Source organism: Pinus tabuliformis, chromosome 4_2 (assembly GCF_031772625.1).
Source record: "Pinus tabuliformis cultivar Carrire ecotype Pingquan chromosome 4_2, CPIR1, whole genome shotgun sequence".
NCBI classification, from domain to species: domain Eukaryota; kingdom Viridiplantae; phylum Streptophyta; class Pinopsida; order Pinales; family Pinaceae; genus Pinus; species Pinus tabuliformis.
Window position 1 is genome coordinate 927,678,312 of NC_142304.1, and position 19,734 is coordinate 927,698,045.

Here is a 19,734-nt window from a genome sequence, read left to right on the forward strand (position 1 = left end):
ATTTATTTTATAAATTTAATTCGCTTTATCAAAATTGTTTTTTATGTTAAGATTTAGATTTTCAAAAGTAAAGATTTAGACATTAAAAAATTGTTTTTTATATTAAGATTTAGATTTTCAAAAGTAAAGATTTAGACATTGAAAAATTGTTTTTTATATTAAGATTTAGATTTTCAAAAGTAAAGATTAAAACTTTAAAAAATTATTATTAAAAAAATTTAAAATATAACTTTAAACTAGTTCTTGGCACAATTAATGTATTATTGAAGTTTCATGTAATCTCGAAGTAATGGGAGAGGAAAAGGAATCAAGTGGAGATACGAGAGCTCAGGGTGAATAGCTAGGGTTTCAGGCTTTTGCAGAGGTTGTTTTCCATGGAAGGTCGCAAAGGAGGGAGCTCCACTCCCTCCTACAAGCAGGTTGTGGCCAGCAGGGGTAAGAAACCAATGGAATATGATAGAGAACCTTCAGAAGGAAGGAAAAGAAATATTGACTAAGTTAAGGGAGAATAATAGCACTAAGGAAAATGAGGAAGAAGACAAGGAACAGGGAACAGAAAACAAAGCACACATGGGACCATGTAAACCGAAAGTTGCAGTTACACCCATAGTCATTTTAAATGATCCTACTCTACAAGCGCACAGGGACCACGTGCAAACTTATGCTATCGTTTGTAAATTCATGGGTTTATGGCCCACTGAAAAAGCTTTACAATTGTGGATCAAATACCATTGGAAACCAAAAGGAAGCATTGACCTACATCTTGGGTCAAAGGGTTTCTTCACTATGGTATTTGCAAACATTGAAGATAAGGACAGAGTGTTTGAAGGAGGGCCCTACTTTTATGCTGCAGCAGGCCTCTATATGCGACCATGGATTATGAATTTTGTTCTAGAGCGTGAGACTTTTACTTCGGTCCCGGTTTGGGTAAGACTCTACTCTCTACCTCTTGATTACTGGCAAATGAAATCCTTATCTGCCATAGGAAACAAGTTAGGACGTTTTGTCAAAGCTTCAGAGGCCACTAGAAGGGGAAAGTATACTTCCTTTGCTAGAATATGTGTGGAGATGGATCTCTCTGGAGCTCTACCGGATGAGGTAATCTTAGAAGTATTTGATGAAGAATGGGTGCAAACAGTAGATTATGAACATATTCCATTCAGATGTCACAAATGCCATGAGCATGGGCACCTATTCAGAGACTGCCCTCTCAGTAAAATAGAGAATAAGAATAAACCTAACACAATGAAAGATTCTGAAAGCTTTCACAAAGTAGCACATAGAGGAAAAGGAAGCAAAAGGGGGCAAAGATACAAAAGTAAGAAGGGAAACAAGCTAGTCATAACAATTTCCAAGTTCTCGAAGAGGAAGAAGGGATAACAAATGTAGATCAGGAAAAGGGAGGAGGTCCAGTGGAGGAGTGGAAAGAAGAAGATAGGGAATAAACACAAGATAATAATAAACAGAAAGAAACTATGTTGAGTGATGCAGAATAGGGGATGGACCATGAAATGACCCAAAGTGAGATGGAAATGGAGAACCATGAACTACAGGAGATTCTTGAGAAAGAGAACCTAGATCTGGAAGGTTTCTTGAATCAAGGAACCAGGGAAGGGGTAGACTTGTTACCTCCAGAAGAGTTCAACAGCTATTTATATGGAAAACCCAAACCAAAGAGTTGGAGAGGCAAAGAAACAATGAAAGGTAGGGCAGTGAAGGTGTGAAAACGATGAAAACCACACCAAGATTAGCACCCAAAAACCCAGGAAGGAAAAGAGGTAGGAAAAAACAGAACAAACTATTGATGGAATGTGGAAAGCTAATGATAGACTCAGGTAAGATGAAATACCTAACTAGCTGCTCCTTTACGAATCTTTAATAATGAAGTTCACTTCTTGGAATATTAGGGGTCTAGGCAGCAAAAGAAAGCAAAGAATAATTAGTAATAGAATGAAACAAGAAGCACCATATGTGATCTTCATCCAGGAAACTAAATTTTCCATTCAAAAAATAAAAGAGATTCATAGCAAATGGCTCAATCGATTTGAGTTTCTGGAAGTCAAAGCAGAGAATACAGCAGGAGGCATACTCACTCTTTGGAATCCAAAAAAAATTGGTATTTTAGATGCTGAGGCATCTAGGGAATATTTATCAGTGGTCATGTAGCCTGTGGGAGATAAGGAAACCTACCTGGTCACGAATGTGTATGGCCCCCAAAGAGTGGATGGCAAACTCAAGTTTCTATATTCTCTGGAGGATCTCAGAGACAGACATTCAGGCATACCATGGATCTTGGGGGGTGATTTCAACATGATCAAATCACTTTCGAAAAAAAAGGGGGAACCAGAGTTCTAAGTAAAGAATCTTTGACATTTCAAACTTTTATAGATAATATGAAGCTAGTGGACATTGTAACGAGTAATGGTATCTTTACTTGGAACAATAAAAGAGGAGGAGAGTCTCAGGTGGCCTCAAAATTAGACAGATTCATAATCTCAGAGGACCTTATGCTCAATGACAAAGAAATAGAAGCAAGAGTTCTCCCCTTTGGAGGCTCAGATCACTGGCCAGTTCAACTGGAGGTTCAGGGCATTGGTACCCCCAAGAACAGACCTTTTCGATTTGAGAACATCTGGCTTTCCCACCCAGATTTCATCAGCAACATTGCCAAATGGTGGTCAAAAGATTTGAACATTTAGGGCACAAGAATGTTCCTTCTTTAGAAAAGACTAAAACACATCAAGCTCAGGCTCAAAGATTGGAACAAGAATGAATATGGCAATATTTTTGAGAAAAAAAAAATCTGTTGAAGGTAAAATGCAGGAACTCAACCAAGCCCTTATCATGGATGGCTTTGATGAAGTTAGAAGTGATCAAGCCACCAAATATCATCAATGCTGGGATAATTTATGTAAACAAGAGGAAATATTTTGGAGACAAAAATCTAGAGTTCAATGGCTAAAATAAGGAGAACGTAATACTAGATTTTTCCATAGATCCACCATGGCGAACAGAGCTCATAACAGAATTTCTTCAATCAAGGATGAGGTAGGTAATATTCTCAATTCTCATGAAGAAATAGAAGCAGTACTAGTTTAGCACTTTCGAGGCATAGCAAAGGAAACCTGTTATGACAGAGAACACTCCATCAGGGACTTCACTAGACATATACCTAGGCTGGTGTCTAGAGAGGACAATTTCAACCTTAACAGGCCAGTGACTGAAGAGGAGGTTAGTGAGGTCCTCAAGGAAATGCAGAACGGTAAAGCGCCAGGCTCGGATGGTTTCAATGTAGATTTCTTTAAAGCTTGCTGGAATATTGTCAAACAGGATATTCTGAATGTAGTAGAAGATTTCAGGATGAATAGAACTATTTTGAAAGCGTTGAATACCTCCTTCATCGCCCTGATCCCTAAACAGGAGTTAGCCCAAACTCCTGACAAGTTTAGACCAATAGCTTTGTTCAATGTGGTTTACAAGATAATATCAAAAGTTGTGGCCAATAGACTCAAACCTCTTCTTCCTACCCTAGTTTCTGTGGAACAATCTGGATATGTGGAAGGAAGGCAAATTCTTAATAACATCATTCAAGCACATGAGGTGGTGCACTCTCTGACTAGCAATAGGAAGGCTGGAATGATCATGCAATTGGACATAGCCAAGGCCTATGATAAGCTGAATTGGACCTATATCAAGAAAGTTCTTATTGCTTTTGGGTTTGATCACAACTGGGTGAGATGGGTCTTGGCCCTGGTTATTTCCTCCAGCTTTTCAATTCTGGTCAATGGTTCTCCCTCGGAGACTTTTACTCCTTCTAGAGGCCTCAGATAGGGTGACCCACTCTCTCCCTTTCTCTTCATCCTCATGATGGAAGGACTGGGTCGGTCTATCAAGCATGCAAAAGAAGTTGGTAAGATCAAAGGTCTCCAACTTTCTGATAGTGGACAGACTTTGACTCATCAACAATTTGTTGATGATACCATGCTACAGGAAATCCCCATAGTTAAAGAAGCTCTCGCGTATAAACAAATCCTCAGTGACTTTTCCATGGCTTTAGGTATGGAAGTTAATCTCTCCAAATCTAAGTTTTTTTTCTTCAATACTAATATTGTTATTCAGAGGAACATCTCCAGAATTCTGGGCTTTCAAAGGGAAACTCTCCCCTCAAAATATTTGGGAGTTCCTCTAACTGCTAAACCATTTCACAAGAGCATCTAGGAGCTGGTGATTAATAAATTGCAAGATAAAATCAGGCAATGGACTATGAGATCCTTAAACCTGACCAGTAGGTTGGTGCTTACAAAGGCTATTCTTCAATCAATCCTAGTCTTCATGCTATCAACTCTCCCAGCTCCTAAAGGAGTCTTGCAACAATTCAGAACCATACAAAGAGACTTTCTATAGGGCAAGGGGGAAGAAAGGAAGAAATGGGCCTTGGTAGCTTGGGAAAAAATCTGCAAACCTAAAAACCATGGGGGTCTTGGATTGGATGATCCTGAGATTCTAAGCAAGGTTTTAGGGGCAAAATTATGGTGGCGCTGGGTAAAAGAACCAGAGGCTCAATGGGCTATAATTTGGAAAGAAAAATACGCTAGCTCATGGAAAAATAATGATCATATAAGGATGGATGGAAATATTAAGGGATCACACATTTGGAATAATATCTGGGAACACAGGGGCTTAGTCCAAGAAAACAGCTTCTAGGAAATTAGAGAGGGAGACTTAGCTTTATTCTGGGAGGATAGATGGCAACAAGAACCTATTATGTTAAAAGAGGACTTGGAGGACCTCAAGGTAGAGGTAGATACTAAAGGGCTATCCAAGGTAAAAGATTTTTGGGATCAAACCAACAGTATAGGAAAATGGAGAACCTGGAGGGACTTTGATTTCAGGGATGACAAACTCATGAAAGCCAAAGCTGAGACACGAATGAAAGAGCTAAATCAAAGGAAAATTTTAGTGTCAGGGGGGCATGACCAACTGAGATTGGGCAACAACAATGAGGGAAACTTTAATCTTAAGGAAGCAAAACTCATTCTCCTTGAATTGAATTCCCATGCTCCGGATAGGGTTTGGCAAAACCTATGGAGGCATCAAGGTTGGATGAAAATTAAACTCTTCATGTGGCTGGTTCAGCATAGGAAAATTTTGACCTGGGATAACATTTGGAAGAGGGGTGTCCTGGGGCCTTCCAGATGCCAGCTCTGTGAAGTACAAGAGGAAACAATGGAGCACCTTCTCAACAATTGCATTTTTACCTCCAGGTTGTGGGATTCCTTTGCCACCATTTTCCAACAGTCTGATAGAGACAAAGGGAGTATTATCAACACCCTAAACAATTGGAGAAGAAACTTTTCAGATTATGAAGTTCTTGGATCAGCTTGGGCTCTTACGCCAAGCTTTATTATTTGGAATGTTTGGAAAGAAAGGAACAATAGAATCTTCAAGAATGAAAAGAAGCCATCCCTCTGCCTTTTTGAACAGATCTTAAAATAGCTTAAGGAGATAGTGGGCACTATAGTCCAAAATCTCCCTAAGAATCCACCTTCTGTAACAGAATTGAGGATTCTCAGTTAGCTAGGGTTGCAGGGACTTATTCCTCAGGGCCTGGATAGGAAGGTTTTAATTTTGGATTCTGAGCTAGATTTCTGGCATCCTCCCCCTAAGGGTTTTTTAAAATTCAACATTGATGGTGCTTCAAAAGGCAACCCGAGCACTGTTGGTCATGGCGGGGTTTTAAGGGATGAAAATGGAAATATTCTTTTCATCTTCTATTGCCATTTAGGAAGAGCCACCAACAATATGGCGGAATTAATGGCTATGGAGCAATGTTTAGAGTTCCTGGTTCAGGATAATCACCATAATGTGATTGTTGAAGTTGATTCTAAGTTAATCATTAACTCGGTCAAGAGAATCAGCTGGGGTACGAAGCCGGAAAAAGCCTCAAGAAATTGGAGGCTGATCTAGGTCTTTCAATGGATTCACAGTCATCTCCAATGCCTTCGAACAGTCAGTTTTAAACATGTGCGAAGAACGGCCAATAAATTGACGGATCTCCTGGCCAATCAAGGAGTGATCTCCACAGAAAATAGGGTTGTGAGGAGTTGGTGAGAGCTACCCCAGAACAGATTAAAGGCGAATTAAGGAATTTAGACTTCTGTGATCCATAACATTGTTTAGATAATCTTCGGCAAAATCACATAACCAATCTTTTGTCGACGCGTTTCGAACCAACCAGTGTGGTTCATCGTCAGGACAAGTTGAAGAACAGATCCAGCTTAGCCTGTTTAAATAGCTAGAGCAGAGACACCAACGGTTACCTAGCCACGGTTGACTTCAGGAGCAAGGTCAAAATTAGTTATATTAGGTAAGAAATAAATACATATATCAATGATAAAATAATGATAAATAAATCAAAATTAATAAATATATATAAATTTAGTTAAATTAGGTGTGAGATTAATATATAAATATAAAATAAAGTCATGATAAATTATTTATTTATTAAATAAATATAAATATATAAATAATAATAATTTATACTTATTTATTTAAATCAATAAAATATAAATAATAATAATTTTTATTTATTTATTTATTAATTAAAAATAAATATATAAAAATATAAATTAATAAATATAATAACATAGGTAAATTATTTACTTCATTTATATAAATGGTATTATTAGTGAGGTAAATAAATCATATATAAATATATAAGTTTAGTTATATTAGGTGTGAGATAACTAAATATATAGATATATAAATAAAATAATGAATTATTTATTTATTAAATATATAAATATATAAATAATAAAAATATATTTGTTTATTTATTAAATAAATAAATAAATATAAAATTATAAATTAATAATAATAATAGCAAAAGTAAATTCTTTATTTAATTTATATAAACGGTATTATTAGTGAGGTAAATAAAATAATTCACATATAACTATATAATTTTAGTTATATTAGGTGTAAGATAATTAAGCAAAAGATAGTTATAATAGATAAATAATCAGTATTTAATAATAAAATTATTAAAGTTAATTCTGTCATTAGGTAATTAAATTATTACTTATATGGTTTAAAAAGAGTTATAGTAGAATTAAATAGACAATTGACATTATGGAAACAAAAATTCAAATCTAATTAAAATATACCCAATAGTATCATAAACGGGATAAGGTTAATACACTAATTAGCCCGAAATTAATTAATAACCTAATAAAAACTCAAACACTCCATAATGCTAGGACTAACCCGCCAAAAACAAACTTAAGGAGAGGGAAGACAGAAACCCTAAGACCTAACAACCGGGGAATGAGGAGGCTAGGAAGCCAAGGCTGGGACCCAGCAACTGCTAATCCTCCAGCCATCATCCCTATTAAGATTGTTTGGCCTTTTTTCAATCTCCAGGGCCTCTCTAAATTTGCGATGGTGAAACTGCGCAACTTTGGCAATGACTTGAGCCTCCTCTATACATACATGATGCATAGTCTTCTCTGCATGCTCAGCCAGGGCTGAGGACTTGGTCCTACCATGCCTTAAGTCAGCCGAATGCTCGCTAATCCACTGGTTGATAGAGCGACCAGTCTCACCAATATAAGGGGTCCCACAGGAACAGGGAATGATATAAACGCCCTTCATGTCCTTAGGGTCAATCGGGTCTTTCACCGACCTGAGGGAGCTCCGGATAGTGTTGAGAGGTCTAAAAGTTGCGGGCACATCGTACTTCTTTAGAATCCTCGCAATCCTGTCTGTGGTCCCCTGGATGTAAGGAAGGTTCACACCCATGATATGATCTTTAGGAACCCTATGGATTGAAGGCTCCTTCTTGGCCCTGAGGAAGGCTTTTTGACCAAGGCGCCTATTGTAACCATTCTTTTCAAAAACATCTAGGAGATGAGCCTTCTCCGTTTCCAGGCTCTCCTCATCCGAAATTCTTACAGCATGGGTGGCAAGCGTGCTAAGAACCCCTAACTTCTGAGCGGGGAAATGATGCGAAGAAGCATGCAAGTATTGCTCAGTATGCGTCTTCTTTCTAAAAACCTGATGAGAAAAGGAACCATCCACCTTCTTAGAGATGAGAACATCCAAGAACGGAAGACAACCATTATCTTCTTTTTCCATCGTGAATTTAATGGCGGTGGATTGGTTATTGAGGTGACTGAAGAAACGAACTAGCTCGTCAGGACCATGAGACCAGACAACACCAGTGTCATCAACAAATCTTTTCCAAAGCTTCGGTAAGAGACGAGAGGAGGCCAAAGCCTTGGACTCAAAATCCTCCATGAAGAGATTAGCGACGACAGGGGACAAAGGGGAGCCCATGGAAACTCCGCAAGTCTGCTCATAGAATTCTCCCTCGAAGCTGAAAAAGGTAGAGGTAAGGCAAAGCTCAACTAACATAGCCGTATCAGGGTCAGTTAGCTTATTAATTACCTCCATGGCCTCATTGATAGGAATACAAGTGTAAATAGAGACCACGTTGAAACTCACCAGAATGTCCTCGGGCTCAAGTTTAATCCTCTTAAGATCCTCAATAAAAGACGCTGAGTCTTTGACAAAGGACTCAGTTTGCCCAACCAAGGGTCTCAACTTCGCAGCGAGGAACTTGGCCAGGAGGTAAGTCGGACCACCGATGGTATTGACAATGGGTCTCAGGGGGACCCCATCCTTATGGATTTTTGGAAGACCATATATCCTAGGAGTGATGGGGTTTCCCTCAATAAGTTTCTGGGCTAGAGGAATCGTGGAATTGCACGACTTGATTGCAAGAGCGACTGCTCTAGAAACCTTTTTGAGGGGATTTTTCGAAAGCTTCTTATAACTCCCACTATTACAAAGATGGTCAAGCATCTTATTTCTGTAATCCTTTCTATCCAGGATAACAGCAGCCCCGCCTTTATCAGCTTTTAATACCACGACATCACGATTTTCATTCAAGCTCTTCAGAGCCTCAAACTCAGCCTTGGTGATATTGCTACGGGGAGGCTTAGCCCTCCTTAGGGTGACTGCACAATCCTGCCTAATTGTGTCTTTAATCTTATCAGGAAGGTTCTTCCGTTCTTGGATGTTCTCATCTCGAAGAAGGTGGATGGTTCCTTTTCTCATCAGGTGTTTAGAAAGAAGACGCATACTGAGCAATACTTGCATGCTTCGTCGCATCATTTCCCCGCTCAGAAGTTAGGGGTTCTGAGCACTCTTGCCACCCGTGCTGTGAGAATTTCGGATAAGGAGAGCCTGGAAACGGAGAAGGCTCACCTCCTAGAAGTTTTTGAGAAGAATGGTTACAATAGACACCTTGGTCAAAAAGCCTTCCTCAAGGCCAAGAAGGAGCCTTCAACCCGAAGGGTTCCTAAAGATCATGTCCTGGGTGTGAACCTTCCTTACATCCAAGGGACCACGGACAGGATTGCGAGGATTCTAAGGAAGTATGATGTATCCGCAACTTTTAGACCTCTCAATACTATCCGTGGCTCCCTCAGGTCTGTAAAAGACCCGGTTGACCCTAAGAGCATGAAGGGTGTCTATGTCATTCCCTGTTCCTGTGGGACCCCTTATATTGGTGAAATTGGTCGGTCTATCAATCAGCGGATCAGCGAGCATTCGGCTGACTTAAGACATGGTAGGACCAATTCCTTGGCCCTGGTTGAGCATGCGGGGAAGACTATGCATCATATATGCATAGAGGATGCTCAAGTCATTGCCAAAATTCCGCAGTTTCACCATCGCAAATTTAGAGAGGCCCTGGAGATTGAGAAAAGGCCGAACAATCTTAATAGAGATGATGGTTGGAAGATTAGCCGTTGCTGGGTCCCAACCCTATCTTCCTAGCCTCCTCATTCCTCTTTGGGTTAGGTCTTAGGGTTTCTGTCTTCCTCCTCCTTTAATTTCTCTTTTGGCAAGTTTGTCCTTTAAATGTAGAGTGAATATAAATCATTAAGTTGAATTTAAATTTATTTGTTATATATAAGTTTATTATATTTTACATAAAGTTAATATATTGTTAAATTATAATAATATAAATTTATTTTATATTAATTTAATATAATTTTGTTATATAGAATATAAATTCAATATTAATTTATTTGGTATATATAATATAAATTTATTTGTATATTAATCTATTTAATATAGATTAAAATTTATTTGTTATATATAATATAAGTTTAATATATTTTTGTTACATAGAATATAAATTCAATATTAATTTATTTGTATATTAATCTGTTTAATATATATTAAATATAAATATAGGGCAGTTTTAATATATTTGTTATATTATAATAATATAATTAATTTATATAAAATTAATTTATTTATTTGTTTTATATAATATAAATTCAATATAGTTTTTGTGTATATTATTTAATATGTATTAAATTGAAATATATAACTAATTTTTATAATTAATAATGTTCATATATATTAGTCTAAGAATGGTAATAGGGATTTTATTTGTTTGTTTTTTAATATTGAATTAAGAATTTTAGTAAATATAGATTTATTAATAAACTTATTTTATTAGATTGGACCATTATATAATGTAGAATAGTATATCTTAAAGAATAAATTACCTAATATAACTAAATTTAAGAATGACATAATATTTAAATAATAATAAGTATAGACATATGACCATTATAGTTAATATGATATTATATTATATACTAAAAATATCAAATCGATTCTAATTTTAGATATAAATTAACAAGTTTACCTGTTGTAGCTATTTATAGTATTGTTAGGGGTTTGACTAGGATCCTTAGGTCAAATTTAGCAGTTGGCAATATAGCCGTTGGAGTCTCTGCACTCTCTATTTATTCAGCTTAGCTGGATTGGTTCTTCAACTTGTCCTGACGATGAACCACACTGGTTGGTTCGAAACGCGTCGACAAAAGATTGATTATGTGATTTTGCCGAAGATTATCTAAACAAGGTTCTTAATGCCATATTCCACATCGCAAATGATGTCTTCAATCGGGATTTTTCTGGGTGCTAAGGCAAAATTAAGACCTTTCCCTAAGAGACTAAAAACCGCAGGTGGAAAGGAGAAACTCGACAAATTCACCACCTTATTGTCCTTAGGGAGAGAGCACGAATTACCTCCCGACAAACCCTTAAAATTAACCTTACACCTAAGGCTATCAATCCCATCTAATACATTATTACTACAGCTATTATTATTATTAATATATACCTTATTAAGATCACAACCACGATTATCATCTTCATTATTTATATTGTTATTTTTATATATTAAAGATTTATTATTATTTTTATATATTAAAGATTTATTAATAGTAATATTATGCCTATTTTCCTCGCTATTCGGATTAACACTAGCACCCTTTATATCGTTATTTTTATATATTACATCTTCACACTCATTTAAAATCCTATTATGCTTATTATTCATGATATGTAAACTAACGCTAGCACCATTAATATCGTTATTTTTATAAATTACACCTTCACACTCGTTTAAAGTCCTATTAAGCTTATTATCCACGCTATGAAAACTAACGATACCACCATTAACGAGCGGATCTGTTACCGCTGACCTACCAGCAACGTCAACCGAATCATGCGAGTAAACCACCTTACCAGAACTCGCGCGCAGATCATAATTCTCTGTCGAGTCAGCAGCTACATCAACCGAAGAACCGGCTACGTTAACACCATAACCACGCAGATCTATTTCCGCTGACCTACCAGCAGCAACGCCATCCGAACCATGCGAGTAAACTACCTCACCAGAACTTACGCGCAGATCCATATTCTCTGTCGATTCAGCAGCTAAATCATCCGAAGAACCGGCCACCGACTGCTGCGAACAGATAGGAGATCGATCACTAGAACCCGCTGTTCGGCTGATCAGACTCACAGGTCCTTGATTAACGCAGATCGCTTCACTGTTCAGCCCCATGCCGTTCAGATCGCCGCTTCCTTTCACCAAACTCGAGCCAGAGGAAGGCGGATCAAGACCCACAGGAGAAGAGCCGCTTAAAACCCAAGCCCTCGGGGAGGATACCTGGTTAAAGGAGACCCGACTGTCTGAATCCTGACCATAGAATCGATCAGACTCCTGAATCAAACAGCCCGAAAGTTTATTAAACTTTGCGGACTGTCTGATCTTAAGGGACTCTTCTAATCTTAGGGACTTCAATGCCGAACAGGCATCAATCCTGGACCAGAGAGAGGCAGGGAAAATACTCGCCAGCTCCAAATGAGCCGCCAGAAGGAGTCTGGATCGATGATCAAGATCCCTCCTTACTCTGCCAATCTCAGATCTGACCAACCCTAAGCTAGCCTTCAGAAAAACGCCACGATTTTTTGGAACATTGAGGATATGCTTAATCCGGGCAAAGGTAGGAATAACCGAGGAATCTCTGCAACGTTTAAGAAACACTAGGCGAATTATCACGACCAAGCAGATGAGTATAGGATGGTGTTTCGGAACAGAGCCATGGAGGTGGGGTTCAGATGACTTAGCAGCTTTATGATTGGCGGTTTTTTCATAGTCAGGTCTTTAGCGGGTTGCAAGCAATGGACAGCCTTCGCAATCTAGGTCAACACTTTCAAAACGGCTCCAAGAGGTAGCAAATCGAGCGATTTAGTTTTTTTGATGACAGGCAGGATGGCGGGTGCTTCATCTCACAATGGGTCAGGTAGAGTAGGTGCAGCAAGCGGCCGAAAAACAGGAACTCTCAGTGGCCTCGAAACCCTGAGTTTTTCTTCTATGTTCGTAATACTGCATCTAGGGCAGTTTTACGATGATCACAAGCCTTGCAAGCAGGAAGTGGTTTTTCCAATTTGGGAGCGATTCCATTCAGCGAACTCCACGTGGCAGTGGGGTCGGATGGAATACCACCCTCATCGCACGCTATTGTTCGGTGATGTAGACCGATGCGATATGATCCTCAACCGTTGGATCTTGCAAGGCGGATCTACGGATGGGAATGATCGAGCATGTTGGTGGGTCCATTTGGGTAAACGTCGTGCTTCTAAGCACAACGATATCGACCATAGCTGCAGGATCAGGCGAGAAGGTTCGACGGTTAAGATTAAAGATGCAAGTCAGGAAAATGGTGGCAGGCGTCAGTGTTTAGTACTATTGGCGGGATGCAAATTGTTCATGGCGGGAAGTGCCTATCTTTTTCGTTCCACAGATTCACGGGTTATGAGTTATGCAGACATGATATCTTTATAGAACAACACATTTGTTCCGCTTCAGGTCCAACTCTTGATTCTTGCTTGCCGGTTTCCGCAATGTATTTCTTTTGAGAGTTTTGAGGTTTGGTTGTAGGGATCGAGGCTTCTGCATCTCGCCCGTTAACAGTTAGTGTTGGGTTTTCTCCTTGGTCCACAGTTTACCGAGGAATATTGTATTTTATGTATTTTATCTACTGATTAGTGAAATATAAGGTCCGACTCTTGCTTTAGCAAAAAAAAAAAAAAATTAACTAGTTCTTTGTATTTTTCAATGTTAAATAAAGAAAATTTAATTTCAATAAAATTTAATCATCACTATTATTACCAATTGAAAATTAAAAGTATTCCCCCACCAATTTATGTTGTATTACTGCATTTCTATAATTATTAAAAAATGATAGAAACAATATTACTACATCACACGTATGTGGACATGTTCATGTTGATGGGGCATGGGGAAGCAACAACACAAGGAGAGGATCAGAAGGTCAAAGGAAAAGAGGGAAAGTAGGTGGTGAAGAGAGCGAGGCCACAAAAGGAAAGAGGAGCAAATAGCAAGAGGTGAGAAATAGCTGTGTAGTGAAGAGAGTAGCAGTGGGGAGAAGGCAACCAAGTGGGTAAATTAGAGAGCAAAGGGAGAAGTTGGAGGTAACTAGAAAGGTACATCTCTAGATGCATAGATGCATGAGAGTAATAGGGGCAGGATAGAGAAAGTATAGAGAACTATAAGAAAAAAAAGGCTAGAAGGATAGAATTGAAACAGATGAGAATCCAAAAAAAATACTAGAGATAAAACACAATCAAAAAAGGAAATGAGATCATGGATAAAGTCGACCCCCACTAAAGACTCTTGATACCTAGAGTGTCCCATCATGGTTTTTCTTAGAAAATCCATTTGGAGTAAAAAGGGAAATAACAACTTGTCCTTAATGCACCATGGAGCCAGATGTGTCACATCGTTAAGTCATTGTCCACGGAATAGGAATTTCCACTTAAAAAATGGAAAGAGGGGGAAGAGTGATGGTACTCCTCCTGCCAAAGCTCACAAAAGTGGGCCAACCAATACCCACAAGATGGCTTGCATGGGCACTTAAAAGATATGATGACCAGAACAAACAAAAACTCAAGCTCACAAAGAATGAGCAATGGAATAAGTAAAAACTCATTGAGAAAGGTGGCAAACAATAGGGTAAAACAATTAACATGCACAAGAGCCAAGCTAGCCATGGCTTGGCATTTCAAATGGAAATCAATGCATTGCTAAGATTATTCTCAATAATATAAATATTTATTCAATCACTTATATACAGATGGGTGGCTTGGCATTTCAAATGGAAATCAATGCATTGCTAAGATTATTCTCAATAATGCAAATATTTATTCAATCACTTATATACCGATGGGTGGCTTGGCCTTTCAAATGGAAATCAATGCATTGCTAAGATTATTCTCAATCATGCAAATATTTATTCAATCACTTATATACCTATGGGTTATCCTTATTTTATAACAAGTTTTTACAAAGAAAAATCTAATATCTACGCAGCACGGTTATATAGATATGTTGTTGATACCTTTGAGACTATTCAATACAAATATTTATTCCAAACTTCATAAGCGCCTGGATGGATCCCTTATGTTACAGTAACAAGTTCTTGCGATGGATCATAAATAAAATGTTGGGTTGTGTTATATTCTTTCCACGTAGTTAACAGGGGGTTTGAGGTGTACCCGTAACCCCACTTTATGGGATCCGGGGCCTCGGCAAATTTTGGTTTTGGACCCTATGTTAGGCTGGGTGGACCCACCTATGGTTTTGTGCATGATTTTCGCACATGTTTTTGGACACGATGGTTTTCGGTCCATGGTTTTGGACACGATGGTTTTCGGTCCATGGTATTGGATGCTTCGGCATGTATAAATATGTATTGTAACATTGAAAGGAACATAATGAAAAAATTAGGCTGGTAGTCTCGGTTTTGGGATCTAGGGGAAAATTTCTGTGTATATGTGTTTTATGTGCTATTCTCTTGCATTGTTTATTTTATGTGTTTTAGAATTCGTATGCAGGTAATTTCTGTACAGGGTTAAAACCTACATTTGGTATCAAAGCATATTTGGCTTCAAGGGGACGCCTTTGTTGCTGAGGGGTTTCGCTCAGGCCTGTGGTAGACCTTGTTCAGTGGGATATCTGCGAAATCGATTCTGGTGGTGAAAGAAGATGGCGAGCAGTGGAAAGATAGAGATCGAGAAATTTAATGGTCAGAGTTTTGAGTTGTGGAAACTCAAGATGGAGGATCTGTTGGTGGATAAAGATCAATGGATTGTGGTAGATTCCGGTACTAAACCAACAAGAGTGTCCTATGAAGAATGGAAGAAGTTGGATCGGAAGGCAAAGAGCACAATATGATTGTGTGTCTTAGATTTAGTATCGCTGAATGTATCAGGGGAAGCTACGGTGAAGGCTTTGTGGGACAAGTTAGGGACTTTGTACCAATCTAAGTCTCTGGTGAATAAAATGTTCCTGCGGAAAAAGTTGTATAACTTGAGGATGAAATATGGAGGCTCGGTGACAGAGCATCTAAACGCTTTTAATACTATGGTAAGTCAGTAGCATCTGTTGATATTAAAATTTTAGATGAAGATAAGTGCATCAGTTTGTTGTGTTCTCTACCAGATTCGTGGGATAGTCTGGTCACTGCAATAGGTAGCAACGCAACTACCTTTCAGTTTGATGAAATAGTCTCAGCCTTGTTGACGGAGGAGATGAGACGGAAAAATATGGAGAGCCAAAATGGTGATGCCTTGTCTGTACAAGGACAGTGCCAGAACATAAACAAAAGTAAGTCATCGAGTGGGAGATCTAAATCTCGAGGGAGATCTAAATCTCCAAGAAAACCTGTAAAGGTGGTGTGCTGGAAATGCGGAAATGAAGGCCACTTCAAAAGGGACTGTAAATCTAAAGCTCCTGACAAAGGAAAGGGATCTGATGAGGCTCCTTATGTAGAGGCGAAAACCACCTCAGATGAAGGTGGGGATGTGTACTTGGCTTCTTCAAGTACACATGTAGATCATGAGGCATGGTTGATTGACTCAGGTGCATCCTTTCACTTCACTCCCCATAGAGAGTGGTTCTGCGAGTATGAGAAATATGATGGTGGTGATGTCTTCTTGGGGGATGACAGGAAGGCTAGAATCATTGGTCGCGGAAAAGTAAAGTTGAAGTTGCAAGGTGGAAGGATTAGAACGCTTCCAGGTGTTCTACATATTCTTGCATTAGCTAGAAATCTGATTTCTGTAAGCAAGCTGGATGATGCAGGTGTAAAAACAGTGTTCAAGAAGGATACCTAAAAAATGGTTCGGGGAGCACTGGTATTGATGCAGGGAGTTCAGATTGGAACTCTGTACAAGCTGCAAGGTATCACTGTTATTGATGGATGCAATAGTTCTATGGTTCCTGAAAGTGGAGCAGAAAATCTAGTGGTCTCTAGAGAGAAGACCATGTTATGGCATCAAAGGCTTGGACATATTGGAGAGAAGGGCCTTTGACTACTTCATGATAAAGGTATGGTAGAAGGTATGAGTAATAGCTCTCTGGATTTTGATTTCTGTGAAAATTGTGTATATGGGAAGCACAATCGGATGAGTTTCCCCTCTAGTGGTCAGAGGGCGAAACATATATTAGAGCTTGTGCATAATGTTACACTAAAATTTGTCACCATGACTATTTGCAGTTAGTATGGCTCCATCAACTGTCATACTATCCTCCTTGGCAAGTCTTATACCTCTGCTCCTCATGTTAAACTCCAAGAAAGAGAGAAAGTCCTTAAAAAGTCAATTAAATCTGGTTACGCAGTTTCTCTTAACCTTACCTGCGTGTACGCACCTCAAGTTCACATTACCTGCGTACTTGTACGCTCTGTCTGTAAAGGGGTGGGTGCGTACTCCTGTAAAAGTCAAAAGGCGCAAGTTTTACTTCAAAAAAACTTACTTGCAATCGATTCTAGAGCATTCTAGAAGATGGTTTGACGTGGAATGAGCGCCTCCAGATGGTTCATGCATCCCAAAGAAAGAGGAACTTATCCCATGAAGAGGGGAGCTATCCCTTTGAAAGAGGGGCTTATCCCATTCATGGTGGACCTGATTAACTTCCTCCAAAGCATTATAAATACAGGCATTGGGCCAGAGGGAGGAGAGTTTGAAAGCTGAACATTCCTAAGGGTAGATGCTGCTGAAATCAGGACTCCCTTATAGAGATTGAGAGGAGAGATTCCCATCCTTTCTTAGCTTCATTTGGAAGTGGGTGAGCTGATCAAAGTAAAGGAGAACTCTTGCTGGACCCTGGGAGGGACCTGCACAACACCAAGGCACTGGTTGTAAGGTTTCTTTTGTTTCCTATTAATACAATTAAGTTCATTCTTCTCAACAAGTTGTTATTTATAATTTGTTTCATATACTCCTTGGTCTTTATGATGAATATGTTTTATTTTATGAGTTATTCAGGTGCTATGTAATCGTTTGCTTGTTAGTGAATGCAGGTTTCAAAGAGAAGGAGGAGCTCATCCGGATCGGAGAGGCTGGACTGCTACAAACAGCGTTGGATTAAAGGTATGTTGTAAACACCTGATTGCTTGTATCTTAAATGCATATTTAGGGAAGGATAGTGCTTAATTGTCTTGTTTGTCACTAGAAAGCCTTAGCTTCTAGGGAGGTTGGTTTTGTCCGCAACATTGACTCTTTCCGCATGACACATAGTGATGTGGTTCTATCATTGGGTAAGTTTGTGTACTATGTATCATTTATAGATGACTTCTCAAGGAATACATGCATATATTTCCTTAAGAATAAATACGAAGTCCTTAACAGGTTTAAAGAATTTAAGGCTCTAGTGGAAAACCAGACAAAGAAAAAGATAAAGGTGTTGAGGACAGATAATGGCGGAGAGTTTTGCAGTAAGGAATTTGAAGAATTCTACAAGAAGTGTGGTATAGCATGGTAGAAGACTACTCCATATACACCTCAGCAAAATGGAGTTACAGTAAGAATGAACAAGACATTGATGGAAAGAGAAAGAAGCATGCTTAGTGGTGCTAGGTTAGGATAGGAATTCTGGGTAGAGGCAGTGGATACTGCATGTTACCTGGTCAACAAGTCACCTTAACCAGTGTTGGAGGATAAGACTCCATAAGAGGTATGGACTGGTAAGAAACCCTCTCTTTCACATCTGAGGGTATTTAGATGTGATGCATATGTACATGTTCCAAAGGAGAAACGAACCAAGTTGGATAGTAAATCTGAAAAGTGCATCTTTATTGGGTATAAGGATGGTTTAAAGGGTTATAAGATTTGGAACCCAGTCACACAGAAGGTTGTGTACAACCGAGATGTGGTGTTCAGAGAGGTAAAAGATGTTATTAAACACGAAGTCTAACCAAAGGAACCTGAGAAGATAGAGTTTGAGCTAAAGGAGGAAGAATCAGACTCTACAACAGAGGAGGAATCAGAAGATGAAGAGCCACAAACTCCGGCTATGAGAAGATCAGTTCGAGAAAGAGGGCAGCCATAAAGGTATAGTCCATCTGCTTTCTATTCAAATTTTGCTTTGTCTGTTACTAATGATGATCCCAAAACCGTGAAGGAAGCATTGGATTCAGAGGATGGAAAACTTTGGAAAGAGGCCATGGTTGATGAAATGGCATCTTTGCACAAAAATGAGGCTTGGGATCTGGTGGAGTTGCCGTCTAGAAGGAAACCCATTGGTAGCAAATGGGTGTTCAAAAAGGAGACAAATGCAGAAGGAAAGGTGGAGAAATACAAAGCTCGGTTGGTAGCAAAAGGTTATTCCCAGGTGCTGGGAATTGATTTTGGTGATATTTTTTCTCCTGTTGCCAAGGTAACTTCTATTAGATTACTTTTATCTGTTGCTACTGCTCTTGATTTTGAGGTAGAATAGATGGATGTGAAGACAACATTTCTTCACGGGGATTTGGAAGAGGAGATCTACATGAAGCAACCTGAAGGCTTTGTGGTGAAGGGTAAGAAAGAACTAGTGTGTAAGTTAAAGAAGTCTCTGTATGGGTTAAAATAGTCACCAAGGATGTGGTATTATAAATTTGATACATTTATACAGGGACTTGGCTTCACCAGAAGCAAAGCAGATCACTATGTGTATTTTAAATTAATTGGTGACCGTGTTATTTATCTAGTCTTGTATGTGGATGATATGTTGCTGGTTGGAAGTGACAAAGAAATTATCCAGGATTTGAAGACCCAATTTTCCTCCAAATTCGACATGAAAGATCTTGGTGCTGCAAACTATATTTTGGGCATGGAAATTAAAAGAGATCGTACAAAGAGGAAGCTCTGGTTAAACCAGAGGAAGTATGTTGAGACAATACTGTAGAGGTTTAATATGCAGGATAGTAAACCGGTGAAGGTTCCTATTCCTGTAGGTGTGAGGTTATCTGCTGAACAGTGTCCCAAGACACAAGGAGAGGAAGAGGACATGTC

The 19,734-nt window shown here is 38.7% G+C and overlaps 1 protein-coding gene across 1 annotated transcript in view; it reads right to left on the reverse strand.

Annotated features, from left to right (window-relative positions):
• LOC149172730 (uncharacterized) overlaps positions 1-19,734 on the reverse strand; it is a 48,938-nt gene that overhangs the window by 20,332 nt on the left and 8,872 nt on the right. The window contains exon 2 of the mRNA XM_089426438.1: positions 11,444-12,401. Within this exon, the coding sequence (XP_089282564.1) occupies positions 11,444-12,401 (958 nt within the window). The remainder of the gene's footprint in view (positions 1-11,443; positions 12,402-19,734) is intronic.